At 48.5% G+C, this 22,326-nt stretch overlaps 1 protein-coding gene across 4 annotated transcripts in view; it reads left to right on the top strand.

Moving 5' to 3' along the window:
* Positions 1 to 22,326, top strand: part of LOC141273189 (C-type lectin domain family 2 member B-like) — a 134,114-nt gene that overhangs the window by 95,808 nt on the left and 15,980 nt on the right. For 2 of the 4 annotated variants that reach the window (XM_073684745.1, XM_073684719.1), the window contains exons 2-4: positions 10,546 to 10,668; positions 14,000 to 14,038; positions 19,680 to 19,706. In XM_073684745.1, the coding sequence (XP_073540846.1) occupies positions 10,614 to 10,668; positions 14,000 to 14,038; positions 19,680 to 19,706 (121 nt within the window). In that variant the 5' untranslated portion in view covers positions 10,546 to 10,613. Of the gene's footprint in view, positions 1 to 134; positions 414 to 10,545; positions 10,669 to 13,999; positions 14,039 to 19,679; positions 19,707 to 22,326 lie in introns of those variants that run through there. The other 2 variants (XM_073684736.1, XM_073684729.1) reach the window with 2 other exon arrangements.

Raw genomic sequence — 22,326 nt, 5'->3', positions numbered from 1 at the left:
CAATAAACCGTTGGTCACTTAAAGGAACATGCTTCCTGTTTGCCTCCCATTTCACCCAATTGAGTACGATCCCAACAATTGGTGTTAGACGTGCGGGCAGCGTTCCCAGCAGACATGTGTGACTGCTATAAGATGAACTGCATGTCGTGGGTGAAATCTGCCTTAAGCCAGCAAGTGACACCAGACAAAATGGAGGACCTGCTCAAACATCTGTTACAGGCACAGGAGACGCAGCAAGCGCAGCACCAACAGATGCTACAGCAACAATAAATGGCGCAACAAGAGACCATTAAGCTGCTGATGCAGCAGATACAGCTCCAGAAACAGCAGCAACAGGATCAGCATTGTCAACAGCAGCAGCAGGTCAAGTTGCTTGAAGAGGCAGTCCGTGGCACGCCGACAGTGCCGACAAGGTCAGTGGGTGACTATTCCATCAAGAAGGCGATAAGGAGAGCCTTGCAGAAAATGACCCCTGGGGATGATATAGAGGCCTCTCTGAAGGTGTTTGAAAGGGTCACCGAGAGAGAAAGACTTCCGCCAGAGCAGTCGGCAGAGGTACTGGCGCCATACTTGACGGGGGAGCCCCAGAAGGATTTTTATGATTTAGCTTTGAAGGACGCCACACAGTATTGCAAAATTAAAACTGAGATTCTGTTGCGCTTGGGGGTGACGTTGTCTGTCAGGGCACAGAGGGTCCACCGCTGGGCGTATCACCGGGACAAACACTCTTGCTCCCAAATGTTTGACCAGCTGCACCTGGTCCAGAAGTGGCTTCAGCCAGATTTCTCTACACCTGCACAGATGGTAGAGCGAGTGATAATGGACTGGTTTGTGCATTCCCTATAGAGACCCATGCAGACTTGGGTTGCCCAGGGTGATCTCCGGAATGCCAATTAAGTGGTCGGACTGGTCGAAAGATACCAGGGGGTTGAAGGTTCCTTGGGAAGGCAGCCCACTCCATACTAGTGTCCAAACCTGGGGCGGAGGCACAAAAGGGGGTGGGGCATCCAAGGTCCAAAGGGGTGGGGGAGGTGGTGCCCAAGGTCCCTATGGGTGATGTGATTTGCTGAAGTTGCCACGGCCCAGGCCATATAGCTGCCCATTGTCTCCTGACCCCCGAGCAGATGGAATGCAGTATAGGATGCCAATGTTCATATTATGCGTATCCAGCCTGCAGTGTGAACTGTCCATCTAGCGACGGGCCTCAAGCGTGTCCCGTGAAGGTGAATGGGCGAAAGGTAACGGCACTGTTAGACTCCGGGAGCCTGGTAACCATTGTGAGGGCCACACTTCCTCTCCAACTGATCCCGGGGAAAAAAGTTGGCATACGGTGCATTCATGGCGATGCTAAGGACTATAGTACTGAGTTCCACGAGGTCGGCGTCGTCCAGGACTTGTTGTACCCTATCATTGTAGGCCAGACTTTTGTTTATTTTGGCATCTGGTGGGGAAGGGTTCTGGGTTCGCTGGCTCAGATAGGGAACCAGTTAACTCTAAAGAGGTATCACCACACCCAGAATTAGACAGATTTCCCTTTTTCATTCTTGTGGGGGATGAGGAGGTAGTGTTCCCTGAATCTGACATTCCTGAGTTAGGAGTGACCAGCGAGAATTTTGGGTCTGCCCAACATAGGGACCTAACTCTGAAAGAAGCCTTCAATAATGTCACGGTCAAAAATGGGGTTGCACAGTCACCGGGTGCTGACACAAGGTTTCCCTATTTTATGATAAGTGGGGAATTGTTGTACTGGGTCATGAAAGTGAGGGAGGAACTAGTGGAACAGTTAATAGTGCTGGGTCCTTATAGACGAAAGGTGTTGGACATGGTACATTCACATATCTTGGGGGGACATCTAGGGGTGGAAAAAATGCAGGAACGGATCATGCAGAGGTTCTATTGGCCCAGGTGTCACCGGGAAATATTGAAATATTGCAGGTCCTACTGCATCTCTGACTCCCAGGTCACTGTCTAAAAGTGTGCTCATCATAAGTGATCCTTGGCACATGCGAAGATGCCTCCAGCCATGCACCTGTCATTGCAGACTTGCAACAATCACTGCCCACGTCCTTGTCCCAGTGCAGCATTCAGTTGTCCCTACCCCATTCCTTGGAATGCAAGCGCAAGTAAGCAGCCAGCCAACCACTCAGCCACAGGCTGCAATACTATACTGCCAAATTTTTGACAGCTGCTTGCACTTGAAATGTGGCCTTTTAGGCATGTGGATGTGGAAGCTGTCCACAACCTCTCCCGGTGTCGTCTCCGCTTTCCACAAGCACAGGTCCCACAACAATACCCGTGACCTCCCCAGTGCACTTAGGTGGAAAGTACCGCCTAACCACAAACACGTGGACAGGTAAATGTGGCCAGGGATGGTACGGAGCCAGTCCACATTAAAAATGCAGTCATGGAGTGCCCGGGAACCATTCCAAACACATTTCTTAGCTAGGGCTGCTTCTCAGCAGGATTGGACTGGCCCACCAGAGAACCGGAGACTCCTCCGGTGGGCCCTGGCTTCTCCATAAGGAGAGTTCATAGTGCCGAGGTGAGGATTTGTGATGATTATAGAGGCCACCATCTGCTTAGTTTTCTGTTACTTGGAATACAAGCGCAAGTATGCAGCAAGCCACCCATCCACCCACAGGCTGCAATACTAAACTGCCAGATTTCTGGGCAGCTGCTTGCACTTGAAATGTGGCCTCTTAGGCTCATGGAGGTGGAGGCTGTCAACAACTTCATGGCGACGGTGGCCGGGTGTCCATACTTGATCTCCAGCCGCCAATATTTCTCCCGGTGTTGTCTCCGCCTTCTACAAGTGCGGGTCCCTGAACATTACTGCTGGTACTTTTCTGTGGGAATCTGCTTGCCTCCTACCAGCCTGGAATATTTCCAGTATACTATGGTACGACGCCATGGTATTAGCACAGCCCCCAGTACCAGTAGTGAAGCCATCCCCAATTTCCTTCTCAGGATTCTATTTGGTAGACTGAGTGGCTGCCCAAATACATTAGTTTCTCACGAAGGAGCTGACGATAGAGTGGCAGTAGGTGCAAGTTTCTCCAGCCTGTTAGATATCAGAGGGTGAACGGCAGCACATTGGATCAGTAGTTAGCACGGAAGCCTTGCAGCGCTGGGATCCTTGGTTCAAATCCCAGCAAGGACAACAGCTGCAAGTGGGCCATGGCTTCTTCATCAGGAGAGTTCATGCTAGCGCTAACTTTGCAGCTGCTATGGGGCTCTTGAGCGGGGGAGAAAGGTTAGCCCTCAGAATCAAATCCTATGGTGGGTCCAATGTTTTCCAGTTTGAAACTGCTTCTCAGTGGGAGTTGTATTTCACCACCGAAATATTCATTAGCTAGGTTAAAGGACTGGCATAGAGGGAAACTGTATCTACTCCGGCTTTCATTTCTCCATCACCAGGTTCTGCCCATTGTCACACACGACCATGCTGGCTGTATATTCAGTGGTGAGAGACACAGATCAGGCTGCTGTGTTACAGCTTTCAACAACTCTGCAGTGGTGGGCGGTTTGTCACCTAAGCATTAAGCATGTTATCTTTAGCACAGCCTGTTGCCGCTTGGCCAAGGCAGTGCTGCAGTGCAGTCAGCTTGTGACTGATGTGGTCATTTCGGAGATGGAGGTCGAACTGGAGGAGCAGGTGCAGGAGCTGAACAATGTGATTGCATTGAGGTTACATTGGCGAGTCTGGTTTTTATACCAAACAAAGATCCTACTGTGTGTTGATTTATTTATTTTTTATGTTATTTTTTAAGACAAATGCATTCACCAGGACATGTCATTTTAACATTTTACAACCTTATCTGACCATGTGGTGTGTGACACGTCATCAGACACCTCCTGTTTCATTTATGATGGAGGGACCCTGAAAGTCACAAAGCCTATTTTTATAGGGTCAACAGGAGGCCCTTACTATTCTTAAAGAGCCAGCTTTCAGCCTTCGATATTTTTAGAGAGCCATCAGCCGGCTATGCTTTGTTGTTCACATTATTAACCCTAGAACGCATGACCATAAAAATCTACATTTTCACATACCTGGGGTCTTTTAGGCCCGTGTGCAAATAACATGGCATAACTCAAACAAAAATGACAAACAACTATATACCTGAGGAATACCTAGAGTTTCAAAACTCTAACTAAAGTAATCTTGCAGAAAATAGAAAACAATTAACAGGACGGGCCTGTGAGGCCCCAGGTATGCGTGTTAGGGTTAACAAGTGGGTCTCCTATACTGTTATTGCATATGCAGTGACTGCAAGGGCTGCCAAAAATTTGGACGTGACCCAATACCCCTTTGAAGAGACAAATGTCATTATAAAGGAACGGGTCTCTAATATTGGTAATGCCCATGCTGTGACTGCAATTTAAAGACAGATAGAGCTGGGCCACAGTAACAACATGTTCCCAGTAGAAAGGAGAGAGTCTGATAACAGTTAAAGGGTATGCAGTGAATGCAACAGTTGCCAAAGATTTGGAGGAACTCCAATGTCCCTTGCAAGAGACGTAGAGGTCGGAGGGCCTCCTGCAAAAAATGCTCCCATTATTAGGAAGTGTGTCTCCCATATTGTTTGCCTATGCAATGAAGCAACGGCTGCCAAAAATTTGGAGGAACTTGAATGCCTCTTGCAAGAGACGTAGATATGTTGATATGGTACATATGGTGGTGATGTGGTGGTGGAGGATGAGGATGCGAGTCAGCAAGGTACTTCCTCACCATCTTCCAAAATGTTTCCCTCCTTGGGAGAGTACCTCAGGGTCTATGCAATGGGAGGGTCTGAGAAAACTGTCCCAGAACTTTGACAGTGTTCCCCTGCCTCTGCTGGATTGCATTTGTGGCTCTCTCGCCTGTACTCCTTGGTTGTCCAATGAATTGTGACCTCTGCTGCCAGCGTTTTCAGATGGGAATTTTTTTAACAATTCCGCAACAAGGGCCTTCTGGTACTACACCATTTTATTAGGTCTGTCCTGCAAGGGAATAAGAGACAGAAAATTCTCCCTGTAGCATGGGTCTAGAAGTGTCTCCAACCAGTAATGACTGTCACACAGAATTTGGACAATGCGAGAGTCACGAGAAAGGCAGCGTAACATAACCTCAGCCATTTGTGCCAGACTGCAAAGAGGCAAGACTTCCATGTCCTTACCAAGAGTATGACTGACCATGCTCTCCCCCTCTTCCTCCTCCTCCGTGTCCTCAGGCAATCCACGCTGAACAGACAGTATGACAGTTGTGCAGGTAGTACCATCTATAGTGCAGGAAACTATCTCCTGTTCTTCCTCCTCCTCCTCTTCCTCATTGTCACCCAATCCTCGTTGGGTTGAGATGAGGCTGGGCTGTGTGTAATCACCCTGTATGGTTCCTTGCTCCACCTCATCGTGCTCCGCCTGCAATGCATCCTCTTTGACTGTGAGCAGAGAGCATTTCAGAAGACAGAGAAGCGGGATGGTGACACTAATTATGGCGTCATTGCCGCTCACTATCTTGGCGGAGTCCTCAAAGTTTTGGAGGATGGTACAGATGTCTGACATCCATGTGCACTCCTGAGGTTTTATGTGTGGAGTCTGACCTGAATACCGAGGGCCTTGTTGATGCTGGTAGTCAACAATTGCCCTCTTCTGCTCACAAATCCTTCCCAACATCTGCAATGTAGAGTTTCAACACATGGAGACATCACAGATCAGATGGTGAGCTGAAAGCTGCAAACGCTGCTGAAGCATGGCAAGGGCGGCGGTAGCTGTAGCTGACTTTCTAAAATGGGCACATAGGCGGTGTACTGTGACAAGCCAATCCGATAAATCCGATTAGGTTTTGAGAAATCGCTGAACCATGAGGTTAAGCACATGAGCCAGGCATGGTACGTGTGTGAGCTCGCCTTGCCTCAGACCTGCCACCAGATTCGGGCCATTGTCACGCACGACCATGCCTGGCTGTAGGGTCAGCGTTTTTAGCCACAGATCTACCTGCTCTTTCAGAGCTGTCCACAACTCTTCAGCATTGCGTGGTTTGTCACCTAAGCATATTAGCTGCAGCACAGCCTGTTGCTGTGGCGCCCCTGAGGGTTCGGCCGCCACAGGGATGCTGCACTTCTCTAATGGAGTGTAGTTTTCCTCCTCTGAGGTAAGGCCAGTGTGATAGTCGTGACCTAACCTTTTGCATCCAACACCACATTTCTCCACCAGAGGGAGCTAGTATGCACTAGGTGCTGCTCCCCTGGTTACAGGGAGACTGGGGAACACAAAGTGGTAGGAACCAGTTAGTGGGTGTGGGTGGAGGACTTACAAGTTAGTTTCACCTTAAATTTCATATTTAATAGAATGCCATCTTTGATCTTGGTTGTTCTTCACTGGTCCTTCTGTCTAGCCTTTGCTAGTCTGTCGGCTGTCACTGTGCTGTCAAAATACTGTGTGTAATGTGACTTCCCTCCGGCAGCGCAGGTCCTGTGTGGGCCTGCACCGGAATGGGACACAGCCCTCGTACCCTGGCCTTGGGACGAGAGGTAGGCTGCAGACAAGGAATGTCTCAACCCGGCCGAGGACCAGGATCAAGTAGGCCCGGGAGCTTTAGAGTGTGGCTCCCTAGCAAATGGGTCCCGGGGAGGATGCAGACGGAGCAGAGTACGTCACCTGTCCTCGCCTACCTGATCTATTCAGAGGGATTCCGGCTGCAAGAGGGGTACCGGCCCCCGTCACCCGACCTTGTACTCCATGTCCTGGACGGGAAAGCACGGTAAGGCCCTGAGGATCCTACCGGGCATCGGATGGAGAGGAATTTGCACCCATGCCCTAGTCCTGAGAGGAGCTCAGAGGGAGACCTGGCCTATCTACACACGCATAGACGGGAAAGGGAGAAGTCCGTAGTGCAGGAACACCCTGGTGTAGGGTCGCTACTGAACACTGGACTTTCTCGGAGGTAGTCGGACCCCCGTCCCTGGTAGCCACAGGACTCCATGGGGAGCAGGGAGTCGCCTTCCTGCTGTCATCTCTAAGTGAGTAAAGCCTTGGAAGTTCACCCCTATGGCCTCCGGACTGTTCATTATGCGCCATACCATGCGACGCGGTGCCCGTACTCCCCGCACTACTACCCCCTCCATCCTGTCTGCCTGCCCTGAGGCCTTGCTCCGCCTGTGGGGAGCAGTGAGAACTTTAGCCGCCATGACACCAGGCCTCTGCGGACTGCAGCGGCGCTGGTGACCCTTCACCAGGCACCACAGGTGGCGTAGTCATTAAAAATAAAGCCACTCAACCCGGACGAGCCCACAACATCTTCCTGTTTCATGTGACAGCCCTGAGCACGGGTCGGGTCCGGGCCACGGCTACATCCCATCTCTTCATCACAGGACCCGACACCGAGTCCCCCATCACCCAGGGTAAACTCAAAAAACTAAAAAGGGCTCTTTCAAGAATTGAGGACGTCACATTGCCACTTGGGCGAGGCAGTGCTGCAGTGCTTCCAGCTTGCGACAGATGTGGTTATTTCGGAGATGGATGCTGAAGAGGAGGAGGAGGAGCTGCAGGGGCTGTAGAATGTGGGGGCAACCCTGATTGACCCAGGGACAGAAATCTTCGGCGTCGGGAGGACGTGTTCCGTCCCAAGGTCCGACTGGGTCCCAGCTTCCACTATATTAACCCAGTGTGCCGTCAGCGAGATGTACCGTCCCTGCCCACAAGCACTTGTCCACGTGTCAATGGTTAGATGGACTTTCCCAGTAACTGCGTTGTTGAGGGCACGTCTAATATTGTGGGACACGTGCTTGTGTAATGTGGGGACGACAAACCGGGAGAAATAGTGGCACCTGGGGACCGAGTACCGCCGCCATCAGGTTTCGGAAACCTTCCGTCTCCACGAGCCTAAAAGGCAACATTTCGAGCGCAAGCATGTGTGAATTTAGTAGTGTGACCTGTGGGGCGTTGGCTTCATATTTGCACTTGCGTTCCAAGGACTGGGGTAGGGACAGCTGAACGCTGCGCTGGGACAGGGACGTGGATGTGCTTGCTGACGGTGCTACTTGAGAATATGCAACGACAGGTGCAGGGCAGAAGGCATCTTGGCATGCGCCAAGGACAAGGGATTGGTATGCACGTACAACAGCGGAAAAAGCAGTTGTGTCACCCGCAGACACTGTTGCTGGACCCTGAGGTTCGGCCCACTGAGTCGGGTGCTTTGCTGCCATGTACCTGATCATGCTGGTAGTGGTCAGGCTGCTAGTTTTGCTACCTCTGCTGATGCTGACCTGGGAGGTGGTGCAAATGGCTTTTTTGGGGGGTATCTGCAGAGTCTTTAAAAAGTAACCAGACTCGGGAAGACCTAACAGTTGTACTGGCAACTTCCGTCGTGTTGGAAGTCATGGTACGAGGAACGCTTTCCAACCTTGTGTCTGCGGCCACCACACTGCTTCTTCCTGCCTGTTGTGTTGCTACGCCTCCCTCCCCCCCCTCTGTGCTGCTGTCCTCGCCCTGTGCGTTCCCCTGCCAGGTTGGAGCAGTTACTATATCATCCACCACCTCGTCTTCCACTTCCACACCCTGGTCCTCCTCCCGACTTTCTGGCAATTGTGTCTCATCATCATCATCCACCTCTTGCGTCGTCTTCGTGTGACTGTGGCTGCTCCAATATTTGGACATCACCACACACATTCTCCTCTTGACTCACTTGAAGCTGGCTGGGTGAGAGGCCCGAATCTACGAATGGAAAAGTGAACAGCTCTTCTGAGTGTCCAAGTGTGGGATCAGTTGTCTCCAGGCACTCGGCATGGTTGGAGGAAGGAAGATCAGGGTGAGGAATATGCGGTTCAGACTCATGGCTACTGAGACATGTGGAAGACAGGGTGGTGGTGGTGGTGGTGGCCAAGTGACTGGAAGCATTATCTGCTATACAATCAATAACCTTATCACACTGCTCTGTATTTAATAGTGGTGTTCTGCGGTCCCCTAGTAATTGGGACAAGAAGGTTGAGCGACAAGATGTGGGTGTTTGTTGTGGCACACTTTCACCTTGCCCACGGTCACGTCCTCTGCCTCTGCATGCACCATCACCATAATTTCCACTTCCCCACACCTTGTCCATTTTAAAAGGAGGACAATATTTTCCAAATTCACCAGAAATGGCTGATTTTGGAAAGAAGTTATATGTGATAATAGCAGGCCTGTAATTTACTAAAATTCTACACAGAGACCTAGTGTGAATAGTTTCACCGACAAACAGCAACAGAATGAAAATGGAAGAAATGTATGATTTTTGAAGTCTTTTCGGTGATATGTCTGACAGAGAACCACAGCTTTAAATTGTACACCTGTAATTTACTAATATTATTCTACAAGGAAACCTAGTGTGAATAGCTTTATTGACATACTGCAACAGAATGGAAAAAGAGGCCAACTTTTTCCAAGTTCAGTTCAAATTTCTGGATTTTTATATCTGAAATATGGTATAAATATGGCTTTATTCTGCATAGAGCAGAAAAATGGTGTACTCTGGATAGCTTTTTAAGCAAATAACCAGGATTAAGATAAAAAAAAATTGCCTTTCTATGTCTAGAAATATCTGTAATTATCACTGCAGCAGTAGATAGGACGTTCAATGAACCCTCTTGTGCTGCATCATACACTGCAGTCTGCCACATACACTGCCTGCCTGCCTAACTCCTGCTATCACCACTGAATATATGCAGCTGGATTAGTCCTCAGAAGGACTGTTAGTTCAGATGGATATAAAGATATGCCGTGCAACACCTATACTAACTATAAACAAGCAAATCTCTCCCTGACGCAGCAGCATCTCTCCCTACTCTGCCTGTTTCCAGGAGAGACTGTGACGAGCATGGTGGCACCCGGTCTTATATTGACCTGATGATGCTGTGCGGCCAGCCAATCACAGTAATGCCACAACCAACATGGCTACAGCATTACAGTGCATTGCAGGCAATCCATGCATGTTCATTGGCTCTCTAAAGAGCGCGAAACATGCAGGGAGGAGACCCGAGCTCCCGCCCGAGATACCCAGAAATACTTGCCGAGCGCCGAGCTCGTCGAGCACAGTGATGCTCGGGCGAGTACTGAGCAGTGGCGAGCATGTTCACGCATCACTATTTATAACACCTGGGGAACAGTAATCAAGGCGAGTCCTCCCTACTCATTAATCAGTATGTTTGCATTGAGGGTCTGTCTCTCTGTTATTCTGCATTCACGGTTCAGCTATAATTCACCTGACTGAGAGAGTATATGGCAGTCCAGGTAAAGTAGGGTTCTAACCCATAGAATCAAGCAAATAAGGAGCTTGGCACTAAAAAATTGCAGTGAACAAAACACTATGTTTTGATGAAGGTCCAAATTCAGGACCAAAACGTTAACAAATCTAAGGATTGCCAATAAAGTATTGTTTTGTTCACTGCAATTTTCGAGTGCCAAGCTCAACATTTATATAATTCACCCAGGTGCCCTTTACATGTGAGTAATCGTAGTGGTGGACACATCTGTACCTCGTGCTGGGTCTAGAACTAACTACATGACACAATTCCTGGTAATCTGTTTCCCCAGATAACTGGTCTAAGAAGACAGCCTTCCTGATCTGGACCTTGCTGACCACAAACCTCTTCCTACTGATCATGGTTGTGAGACTGAAGGTGACCTACAGAGAGAGACACACTGAACACAGAGAGGGTGAGTACTGGTACTACTGTACTGGAAGGCAGATGAATACTAGTACTTCTCTACAAGAAGGCAGGTGAGTACTAATACTGCACTTTGAGAAGGCAAATAATTATTGGTATTGCTGTATTAGAACATAAGTGAATACAGGTACTGCACTGGTACTGCTCTACTTGAAGGCAGGTGAGTACAGGTACTGCTCTACTAGATGGCAAGTGAGTACTGGTACTGCTCTGCTAGAATGCAGATGACTACTGGTACTGCTCTACTAGAAGGCAGGTGAATACTGGTACTGCTTTACTAGATAACAGGTGAGTACTGGTACTGCTCTACTGGAAGGCAGATGAGTACTACTCTACTAGAAGGCAGATGAGTACTGCTAATCTGCTGAAGGCAGATGACTACTGGTACTGCTCTACTGGAAGGCAGGTGACTACTGGTACTGCTCTACTGGAAGGCAGATGAGTACTGGTACTGCTCTACTAGAATGCAGGTGACTACTGGCATTGCTTTATTAGAAGGCAGGCGACTACTGGTAATGCTATACTGGAAGGCTGGTGAATACTGGTACTGCTCTACTGGAAGGCAGGTGAGTACTGGTACTGCTCTACTGAAAGGCATGTGAGTAATGGTACAGTTGTACTGGAATGCAGGTGAGTGCTGGTACTGCCCTACTAGAAGAAAGATGACTACTGGTACTGCTCTACTAGAAGGCAGGTGAGTACTGGTACAGCTATACTGGAAGGCAGGTGACTACTAGTACTGTAACACTGGAAAGCAGGAGACTACTGGAACTGCTATACTGGAAGGCAGGTGACTACTAGTACTGTTACACTGGAAGGCAGGAGACTACTGGTACTGCTATACTGGAAGGCAGGTGACTACTAGTACTGTTACACTGGAAGGCAGGAGACTACTGGTACTGCTATACTGGAAGGCAGGTAAGTACTGGTACTGATCTACTGGAAGGCAGGTGAGTACTGTTACTGCTCTACTGGAAGGCATGTGAGTACTGGTACTGCTCTATTGGAAGGCAGGTGAGTACTGGTACTGCTCTACTGGAAGACAGGTGAGTACTGGTACTGCTCTACTAGATGGCAGGTGAGTACTGATACTGCTCTACTAGATGGCAGGTGAGTACTGGTACTGCTCTACTAGATGGCAAGTGAGTACTGGTACTGCTCTACTGGAAGGCAGGTGAGTACAAGTACTGCTTTACTGAAAGGCAGTTGAGTACTGGTACTGCTCTACTGGAAGGCAGGTGAGTACAGGTACTGCTCTACTGGAAGGCAGGTGAGTACTCGTACTGCTCTACTGGAAGGCAGGTGAGTACAGGTACTGCTTTACTGGAAGGCAAGTGAGTACAGGTACTGCTCTACTGGAAGGCAGGTGAGTACAGGTACTGCTTTACTGGAAGGCAGGTGAGTACAGGTACTCCTCTACTGGAAGGCAGATGACTGTTGGTACTGCTCTATTATGAAGAAGATGAGTACTGGTACTGCTCTACTGGAAGGCAGGTGAGTACAGGTACTGCTCTACTGGAAGGCAGGTGAGTACAGGTACTGCTCTACTGGAAGGCAAGTGAGTACTGGTACTGCTCTACTGGAAGGCAGATGAGTACAGGTACTGCTTTACTTGAAGGCAGGTGAGTACAGGTACTCCTCTACTGGAAGGCAGATGACTGTTGGTACTGCTCTATTATGAAGAAGATGAGTACTGGTACTGCTCTACTGGAAGGCAGGTGAGTACAGGTACTGCTCTACTGGATGGCAGGTGAGTACAGGTACTGCTCTACTGGAAGGCAAGTGAGTACTGGTACTGCTCTACTGGAAGGCAGATGAGTACAGGTACTGCTTTACTTGAAGGCAGGTGAGTACAGGTACTGCTCTACTGGAAGGAAGATGAATATTGGTACTGCTCTATTATGAAGAAGATGAGGACTGTTTCTGCTGTACTGGAAGGCAGGTGAGTGCTGTTACTGCTCTACTGGAAGGCAGGTGATTACTGGTACTGCTCTATTGGAAGGCAGTTGAGTACTGTTACTGCTCTACTGGAAGGCAGGTGAGTACTGGTACTGCTCTATTGGAAGGCAAGTGAGTACTGGTACTGCTCTACTAGAAGGCAGGTGAGTACTGGTACTGCTCTTCTGGAAGGCAGGTGAGTACTGGTATTGCTCTACTGGAAGGCAGGTGAGTACAGGTACTGCTCTACTAGAAGGCAGGTGAGTACTGGTACTGCTCTACTGGAAGGCAGGTGAGTACTGGTACTGCTCTACTAGAAGGCAGGTGAGTACTGGTACTGCTCTACTGGAAGGCAGGTGATTGCTGGTACTGCTCTACTGGAAGGCAGGTGAGTACTTATACTGCTCTACTGGAAGGCAGATGAGTGCTGGTACTGCTCTACTATAAGGCAGGTGAGTACTGGTACTGCTCTACTGGAAGGCAGGTGAGTACAGGTACTGCTCTACTGGAAGGCAGGTGAGTACTGGTACTGCTCTACTGGAAGTTAGGTGAGTACTTGTACTGGTCTACTGGAAGGCAGGTGAGTACTTTTACTGCTCTACTGGAAGGCAGGTGAGTACTGGTACTGCTCTACTGGAAGGCAGGTGAGTACTGGTACTGCTCTGCTAGAAGGCAGGTGAGAACAGGTACTGCTCTACTGGAAGGCAGGTGAGTACTGGTACTGCTCTACTGTAAGGCAGATGACTATTGGTACTGCTCTATTATAAAGAAGATGAGTACTGGTACTGCTCTACTGGAAGGCAGGTGATTACTGGTACTGCTCTACTGGAAGGCAGGTGAGTACTGGTACTGCTCTACTAGAAGGCAGGTGAGTACAGGTACTGCTCTACTGGAAGGCAGGTGAGTACAGGTACTGCTCTACTGGAAGGCAGGTGAGTACTGGTACTGCTCTACTGGAAGGCAGGTGAGTACAGGTACTGCTCTACTGGAAGGCAGGTGAGTACTGGTACTGCTCTACTGGAAGGCAGGTGAGTACTGTTACTGCTCTGCTAGAAGTTAGATTACTACTGATACTGCTCTATTAAGAGGAAATGACTGCTGGTACTGTTCTACTAAATTGCAGGTGCGTACTGGTACTGCTCTACTAGGATGTGAATGAGTACTGTTGCTCCTTTAATGTGTGATCACTGGCACTGACCTATTTTAAGTAGTAGTAACATTTCCTTCCTGGGAAGTCGGTCATTAGTGTTTCTGCTCCGCTGTTTGTTTTTCATGTCTTCAGGCTACTACTAGTGATCGTCCGTTCTCCTCATCGCTCTGAAGTCTCTTAATTGATTGGCACAGTCTGATTTTATTGTCTCTTTTGATTCTTTGCTTTGCAGAACATTTCACAAATCGGAGTCCTCTTGATGAGACGACAGGTGAGTGTTTATGTGAATGTGCTGCAGATCAAGATCAGCTCCTCGGGGGCGGAGCCATGTGCCTTGCTCCTCCTTATTATCAGCTCTGGTTTGCGTTTGTGTTGGAAGTATGCTTGCCACATTTTGGTTTCTGGAATTAATGATTGGCAGAGGTGCCCTGTGATCTCAGCATTTGAGGATCTGCTCTGACTGTGTAGAGGGTCTGTCTTTAAGTGGCAGAAGATTCTTCAGGTTTCAGTTGTCAGGAAATTCTCTGATATCGGTAACTTTGCTGTTACGGGTGGCACGGTGGCTCAGTGGTTAGCACTGCAGCCTTGCAACACTGGGGTCCTGGGTTCAAATCCCACCAAGGACAACATCTGCATGGAGTTTGTATGTTCTTCCTGTGTTTGTGTGGGTTTCCTCCATGTTCTCTGGTTTCCTCCCACACTCCAAACACATTCTGATAGGGAATGTAGATTGTGAGCCCCAATGGGGACAGTGCTGATAATGTGTCTGAATTGTAAAGCACTGAAGAATATATTGGTGCTATATAAATAAAAAGTTTATTATTATTGTCAGGTATTCCACAGAGACAACACCGGGGAGATCACACAATATTTTACCATTGCCGTCACTCTGTCAGGGATTTTGTCAGGAATTTGCGAGCACACGATCCAGACTACTCACTACTTAGGAGAAACACTTTGGCCAGCATATTACCAACTCACGGATAGGTGATGACAAGAGGAGCCTGCTCACCACCCATAACCGCAAGTAAAAAATGCCTACTCGGAAAGCAAAGTAGAAGAAGCGAGAGCGAGTAGAAATGGCATGAAAAAACAATATTTTTATTATTCAAATATAAATATATAATAGTGACACAAGGAATATAAACACAATGACAATGGGTGATCATTGGATCAGGAAAAGCCCCGCTACATCTCGAGACCCCTCATAAGTATATATTTCTGTACATAATGGATTCAAGCAAAATCCACAAGAGGGTTAGAGGAGAGAGAGAGGGGGGAGAAGACAAAATAAGCGGGGGAGGTAGTACCTCACCCAGATAGTTAGTACACTCTCTAAGATATGGGGGGCACAGGGAGGCACAGGGAGGCAGAGAGTTTCCATCCACGGAGGGCCTCTTAGAGAGTGTACTAACTATCTGGGTGAGTACCTTGATTCATTAATCATTATAGTTTCCCACTTGGGCATTTGAGATAACGGGTATCTCACCCTTGTTGATTGACACCCTGTACTCTCCCTATGTTTCTACCTCCCCCGCTTATTTTGTCTTCTCCCCCCTCTCTCTCTCCTCTAACCCTCTTGTGGATTTTGCTTGAATCCATTATGTACAGAAATATATACTTATGAGGGGTCTCAAGATGTAGCGGGGCTTTTCCTGATCCAATGATCACCCATTGTTATTGTGTTTATATTCCTTGTGTCACTATTATATATTTATATTTGAATAATAAAAATATTGTTTTTTCATGCCATTTCTACTTGCTCTCGCTTCTTCTACTCACTACTTAGGTATCGGCAAGCGACCAGTGAGAGTATGGCGTCACACCTCCGGATTCCAATGCATGGAATATGTGTTTACGCCCCCGTACTGTCATTGTCAGCTTCACAATAGTCCAGATTTGAAATATAATACAAGCCTGGCCGGACGCCTGCGTTCTGGTAGCATATATGGCTTCAGGGAAGGGAGCGATTACAGAACAAAAGAAACAGAGCTATTACATTTTATATTTATTCCAAAAGTGAGGTAGTGTTTAAGAAAAATAAACAAGATTTTACAAAGGAGACATTCAATACATAAGCAGTTACATAAAATAATAAGGATTAAACGAGAAACTTACTCTATACAGTTCGCAGGGACGAATCAGCATAGGTGGAGGAGGGGCTTCCTGATTTGATTTGAACGTTATCGAACTTGACACATTGCTTATAGCATCTATACCCCCCTGGCAATGAGTACTCCTCTATCCTTCGTGGACTGTTTTATGTCCAAGGGGGAACCTACCCACACACCCCCTGTGCCGAAATCACAGGGTCTGGGCTTCACCCTTCATGTCTTTACTAAAAACTCTGACTTCTGGGATAACTTATAGCTCATTGATCATAGAAGCTTGCAAACTACACCATTTTTTCCCTTATGATTTTACCTTAATTTAGAGACCATGCATGGCGTATTTGCGACCCGTCATTCTGGTGCTTTGGCTCCGAAGTGTCTGGAGACTTTTATTAAACTCTCTTTGAAGTCCTGGGAACGAAATTTCAACAGGTATCTGTAGGTTTATCGCAAGCCTATGTCTAATTGTCCCCTGCCTTTGCCAGGGGAATTCCACTCGCATTTTAAGTAGACTGGTGGCACCTATCTTGCCAGCATTTGTTTACAGGGCCTTACTCATGAGTGTGTTAATTGGGGTTTTGTGCTGAGATTTACATGGAGATAGCTCTTGTACTGACAAGTGATCGATTGCTAGTGACTCGCCCCCTGGGCCGTGGGGCACTCGGAGCCGGGCAATAGGGAGACGATGGGGGATAGTAGTGGCAACCCGGTTCCGTGGCTCAGGGTGGTCAGACCAGTGGTAGTCTGCTACGTACGGTTGATAATGTCCGACTACACCACCCGTGGACTGCGGCCATTACGAACCGCCGCTGCAAGGCAGACCGCCGAGGCTGATGGTGTGTGCAGCTGAGATTGGGTAACTCCCCACGGGAAGAGTGTAACCCCAGGGCAGTGCAGTGGATGGTGGGGGTGATGGTGAGGAGAGTCCCAGTGCCGTTAGGGCTGGAAGAGCAAAGAGTACACAGACAACATACGGCAGTCCAATGTCTTTTACTCACAGTTCATATGCTCCGGGTCACTTCTGCGCAAGCAGTGACCACCCAAGCCGTGCGGTGTCCACCAGGTGAGGGGCTCGGTCAACCCCCAGGCAGTTCAGGAGCATGGCATAGGACCCCCTTCAATCCTTTCTCTGGCCTGCCTCACCAGTGACCCACTTTTGTCCAGCTGCCGCGGATCTGCACGGGTAAACGTGGGCCCCGTTCCCCGCTATCCTATATGGCACCTTCCTAGCAGGTTTGATGAGGTGTCGCACCAATAAATGATCACGACCTCCGGTCTTTGGCTGAGGGTAGTTTCTCCTCCACCAACTTGGGATCCGGTACCCTTAATCTGCCTGACCCTTCACCCGATATTCTCATGGGTTCTTAGGGTCCCTTTCACCTTCTTGTTCCTGAGCCCTTCTGTTTCTCTATCTCTCCTCCTCCTCTCCAGTTCCTTTTTCTCCTCCTGTTCCTTCTTCTCCTCCTGTTCCTTCTCCTTCCTCGGCCTCTTCTCTAGGCCCACCTCTGAGCGGAGCTCCTACAGAGCCTCCGCTCCCAGTCTTCTCCTCTCCCTCTCTGTCTGAACGGAACTGGACTCGACAAAGATCTAAGATGGTGCCCACCTTTTATACTTCCCTCTGAAACATGAGCCCAGGTGACCAGCAACCAATGGGCTCCTACCTACGCTCAGGAACCGTCCCCTCCTGCTCCTACAGCACTGGGTTTTCCTCCCCCCTCCCCACTCCAGCCAGGGACACGGTCTGTCGTGCCTGCATTTCTGTCTAATGGGAGCACCGTTGAGCTGTCCCTCGGAAATGGGGTGAGTGTGCTGTATGCAGCTAACTGAGCCCTGGTCCACACTCCATCCTTACCCGGGAGTGGAATATCACACCTCTGGCAGAGGTGCAATACCCCTGTATCGGCCGAACCCTCTGGGGGCGCTACACTAGCTCTTGTCTTGTGACAAAACGTGGATAAGGGAGGGGTGAGGGGGAAGAAAAACTTCTTATTATCTATGACAGGGGGAGAAAGAACATTTTCAATATTTCTCAATATTTCCCTGACAATTATTATTATTAAGAGACCTAATTCTGCAATTATTTCCTCAATCCCTCCGCCCAGCTGCCAGTGAAGAGCTGTTCTTTCTTGGGTTCCTCTGGTCACTGACATCTCTCTCTTTCTTTGATTCCTCTGGTCACTGACATCTCTCTCTTTCTTGGGTTCCTCCGGTTACTGACATCTCTCTCTTTCTTGGGTTCCTCCAGTCACTAACATCACTCTCTTTCTTGGATTCCTCTGGTCACTGACATCTCTCTTTTTCTTGAGTTCCTCCGGTCACTGACCTCTCTCTCTATTTTGGGTTCCTCTGGTCACTGACATCTCTCTTTTTCTTTCTTGGGTTCCGCTGGTCATTGATATCTCTCTTTCTTGGATTCCTCCGGTCACTGACATCTCTCTCTTTCTTGGGTTCCTCCGGTCACTGACATCTCTCTCTTTCTTTGCTTCCTCTGGTCACTGACCTCTCTCTCTTTCTTGGCTTCCTCCGGTCACTGACCTCTCTCTCTTTCTTGGGTTCCTCCGGTCACTGACCTCTCTCTCTATCTTGGGTTGCTCCGGTTATTGACATCTCTCTCTTTCTTGGGTTCCTCCAGTCACTGACATCTCTCTTTCTTGGATTCCTCTGGTCACTGACATCTCTCTTTTTTCTTGGGTTCCTCCGGTCAGTGACCTCTCTCTCTATTTTGGGTTCCTCTAGTCACTGACATCTCTCTTTTTCTTTCTTGGGTTCCTCTGGTCACTGACATCTCTCTTTTTCTTTCTTGGGTTCCTCCGGTCACTGATATCTCTTTCTTTCTTGGATTCCTCTCGTCACTGACATCTCTCTCTTTCTTTGGTTCCTCTGGTCACTGACATCTCTCTCTTTCTTTGATTCCTCTGGTCACTGACATCTCTCTCTTTCTTGGGTTCCTCCGGTTACTGACATCTCTCTCTTTCTTGGGTTCCTCCAGTCACTAACATCTCTCTCTTTCTTGGAATCCTCTGGTCACTGACATCTCTCTTTTTCTTGAGTTCCTCCGGTCACTGACCTCTCTCTCTATTTTGGGTTCCTCTGGTCACTGACATCTCTCTTTTTCTTTCTTGGGTTCCAACGGTCATTGATATCTCTCTCTTTCTTGGATTCCTCCGGTCACTGACATCTCTCTCTTTCTTGGCTTCCTCTGGTCACTGACCTCTCTCTCTCTTTCTTGGGTTCCTCCGATCACTGACATCTCTCTCTTTCTTGGGTTCCTCCGGTCACTGACCTCTCTCTCTATCTTGGGTTCCTCCGGTTATTGACATCTCTCTCTTTCTTGGGCTCCTCCAGTCACTGACATCTCTCTCTTTCTTGGATTCCCCTGGTCACTGACATCTCTCTTTTTTCTTGGGTTCCTCCGGTCACTGACCTCTCTCTCTACTTTGGGTTCCTCTGGTCACTGACATCTCTCTTTTTCTTTCTTGGGTTCCTCTGGTCACTCACATCTCTCTTTTTCTTGCTTGGGTTCCTCCGGTCACTGATATCTCTTTCTTTCTTGGATTCCTCTGGTCACTGACATCTCTCTCTTTCTTTGGTTCCTCTGGTCACTGACATCTCTCTCTTTCTTGGCTTCCTCCAGTCACTGACCTCTCTCTCTTTCTTGGGTTCCTCCAGTCACTGTCATCTCTCTCTTTCTTGGGTTCATCCAGTCACTGACCTCTCTCTCTATCTTGGGTTCCTTTGGTCACTGACATCTCTCTCTTTCTTGGGTTCCTCCGGTCACTGACATCTCTCTCTTTCTTACAGACAGTTATCAGCTGAATGTGACCACAGGTAAAGAGCGAGCTTCGTCCCCTGCTCGGATGCTGAGACCTCACACTTCTTATACATTGCATCTCTGTGATGTCTGCTCCTTGTGCTTTGCTGTGACCTGCTCTCTCTCGTCTTCTCTTTTCTCTTTTTGCTGTCTCTGTCCACTCTTTTTTCTTTCTACTTTCTCCTTACTCTCTTCTCACTTCTATATTCTCCTCTTTGCTCACTATTTGCTTCTTTAATCTTTTTCCCTTTTTTCTCTCTTTTTGCTTCCTCTTTTCTTCCTCCCTGTCTCATTTCCTATCTACCTTTCACCTCTCAGTTCTTCTTTCTCCCTTCTCTTTCCTTACTCTTCTCATCATCTCTTTCTTTCCAACTCTCATTTCTTCCCTCTATTCTTTCCATCTCTTTCATCTCCCTTCTCTTATCCTCAGTTTTTTCTCTTTGCTCTCTGTTTTACTCTCTGATCTCCTCTCTGCATTATCTCTGCTTTGCTCTCCTCTCTATCTAATCCCGTTTTAGCTCTTTGCTCTTTTTTCTCTCTGGTCTCCTCTTTTCTCTATTCTCTTTCCTCTGTTTTCTCTATTTCCCTGTGTCCTTTTTGTTCTCTATCTTCCCTTTCCTCTCTATTCTTTTTTATCTGTATTCTCCTTTTATTCTTATTTCTTCTCTGTTCTCTTGTTTTTTTCCTGTTTCTTCTCTTCTTTCCTCTTTGTTCTCCTTTATATCAGTTCTCTTCTCTCTTCCCTTTGCTCTCTGTTATTTTTTCTCTTTGTGTTCTCATTTCCTCTGTTCTTTTCTTGTTTCTCCTCTCTTGGTTCCCTTCACTCTCTGTTCTCCTCTTTGCTCACTTTTTGCAGCTTTCCTCTGTTTTTTTCTCTCTTCTTTTCTTTCCTCTTTTCTTCCTCCCATTCCCCCCTCACGGTCTTCCTCTCTGTTCTCTGTTCACTTCCTTTCCTTTCTCTTCTCATCTTTCCATTCTTCTCACCTCTTTCATCTTTCTTCCCTTTTTGTCTTCTCTCTCTTCTATGCTGTTTTATTCCCTCTGCCCCTTCTCTGTATTCTCTGCTTTGCTCTCTATTCTCTCTATTCCCAGTTTACCTCTGTTTTCTTTTCTCTTTGTTTTCTTTTTCTATTCTGTTCGCTCTGTTTTCCTGCTAGCTCTCTGTTCTTGCTCAATTCTCCTCTCTCTATTTTCCTTTCTGTTCTCTTCTTTTTTCCTTTCCTCACTATTCTTTCTTCTCTGTTCTCTTTCTATTCTCCTTTCCTTTTTGGTCTCTTGTCTTCTTTCCTTTCTGTTTTCCTCTTTAGGCTGTGTGCCCACGATGCAGAAATGCTCCGGATTTTTCCTGAGCGTTTCTGCATCTCCCCTGGCAGAAAAAACGCATGCGGATTGTACATGCGGATGACGAGCCCAGGGGATGAGGATGACTCGGCGCCCGGGCCTTGTTGTTTGGTTTTGGGGGATGTCGCAGTAGTCGGCTCCAGGGCCCGTACCCTGGGCCTTTCTTTTAAAAGGGGTGGATAATTATGGGAAAGTTCGTGACGCCACCTGTGGTGTCTGGTGAGCATTACCAGCGCTGCGGCAGCCCTCTGAGGCCGGTGTTAGGGCAGCTTGGGTGGTATAGCTCCCCACAGGTGGAGCTAGGCCTCAGGGCAGCGTAGGAGGGGGGATGCAAGACAGGAAGACCCAGCCGGGCCTGAAGAAGGATAGGCAGAGACACAGTTCACTTCAGTACTTTTTACTGATGGAGGTTAAGGCACATTCCGGAACACTGTAGGGTGAAGGGTGCATGTCAGGACTCTCCCCAGTGAGCGGGTATAGGGCCTCCTGTTTCTTGCCTTTGCGTAGTAAGTTTCTGACCTGCCTGGAGCTAGGCCTAACTTTGTCTCTGTCCTGCACTGGCTGACGTTGTGGTAGGGCCTTCTCTTGGAGAACACGCTCCCAGCTTGCAGGGCCTCTGCGTCTCCTGGCTCTGATACGTATCAGCTCTTGGGTGATCCTGGGACATGAAGTCTTCCAGGGGTCTCCGGTTTTCTCCACAGGGGGGTATACGGCCCTGTAGACGCGGACCCGATGTCCGGTATACGTCTTCTGGGGTGAGCTTGTACAGCTCCTCTGAGCCCAATGCTACTCACTCCTCTAGCCTTCGGCTCGAGGCCCTCACTAGGCTATACACACTAGCGGCAGCTTGCCGCGCTTCACCGCTCTTATGGCGTCGGCACGCCTTGGGCTCACTAACCTGAGCGTTTAGAGTCAGGATTGTGCTCAACTGCAGGCTTGCAACTGCAGGAGCTACTCTCTGCCTGTAGCAGACTTCACACTAGGCCAAACTCTCTCACTGACTGCAGACTGGAACTGACTCCCTGCCTAGCTCCACCTTCCCTCTTTATATCCCTAATGGGCTCCCTCTGGTGGTCTGAGGTGGAAGGTGGAGGTGTGTGAATGCTTATGAGGGCCTCTTGTGTAGGAATCCATCAATGCACCCCTCTAGGATCTGTGGTACCAAGCGCAGCTGGGCGCCTCATGGATTGTACATGCGGATTGTACATGTGGATTGTGCATGCGGATTATACATGCGGATTGTACATGCGGATTGTACATGCGGATTGTACATGCGGATTGTACATGCGGATTGTA

The sequence above is a fragment of the Phyllobates terribilis genome, unplaced genomic scaffold (genome assembly GCF_046119375.1).
Source record: "Phyllobates terribilis strain yellow unplaced genomic scaffold, ASM4611937v1 Scaffold_1__5_contigs__length_1240528914, whole genome shotgun sequence".
Lineage (NCBI taxonomy): Eukaryota > Metazoa > Chordata > Amphibia > Anura > Dendrobatidae > Phyllobates > Phyllobates terribilis.
The sequence above is the reverse complement of the archived record's forward strand: the minus strand, read 5'-3'. Positions and strand labels throughout refer to the sequence as shown.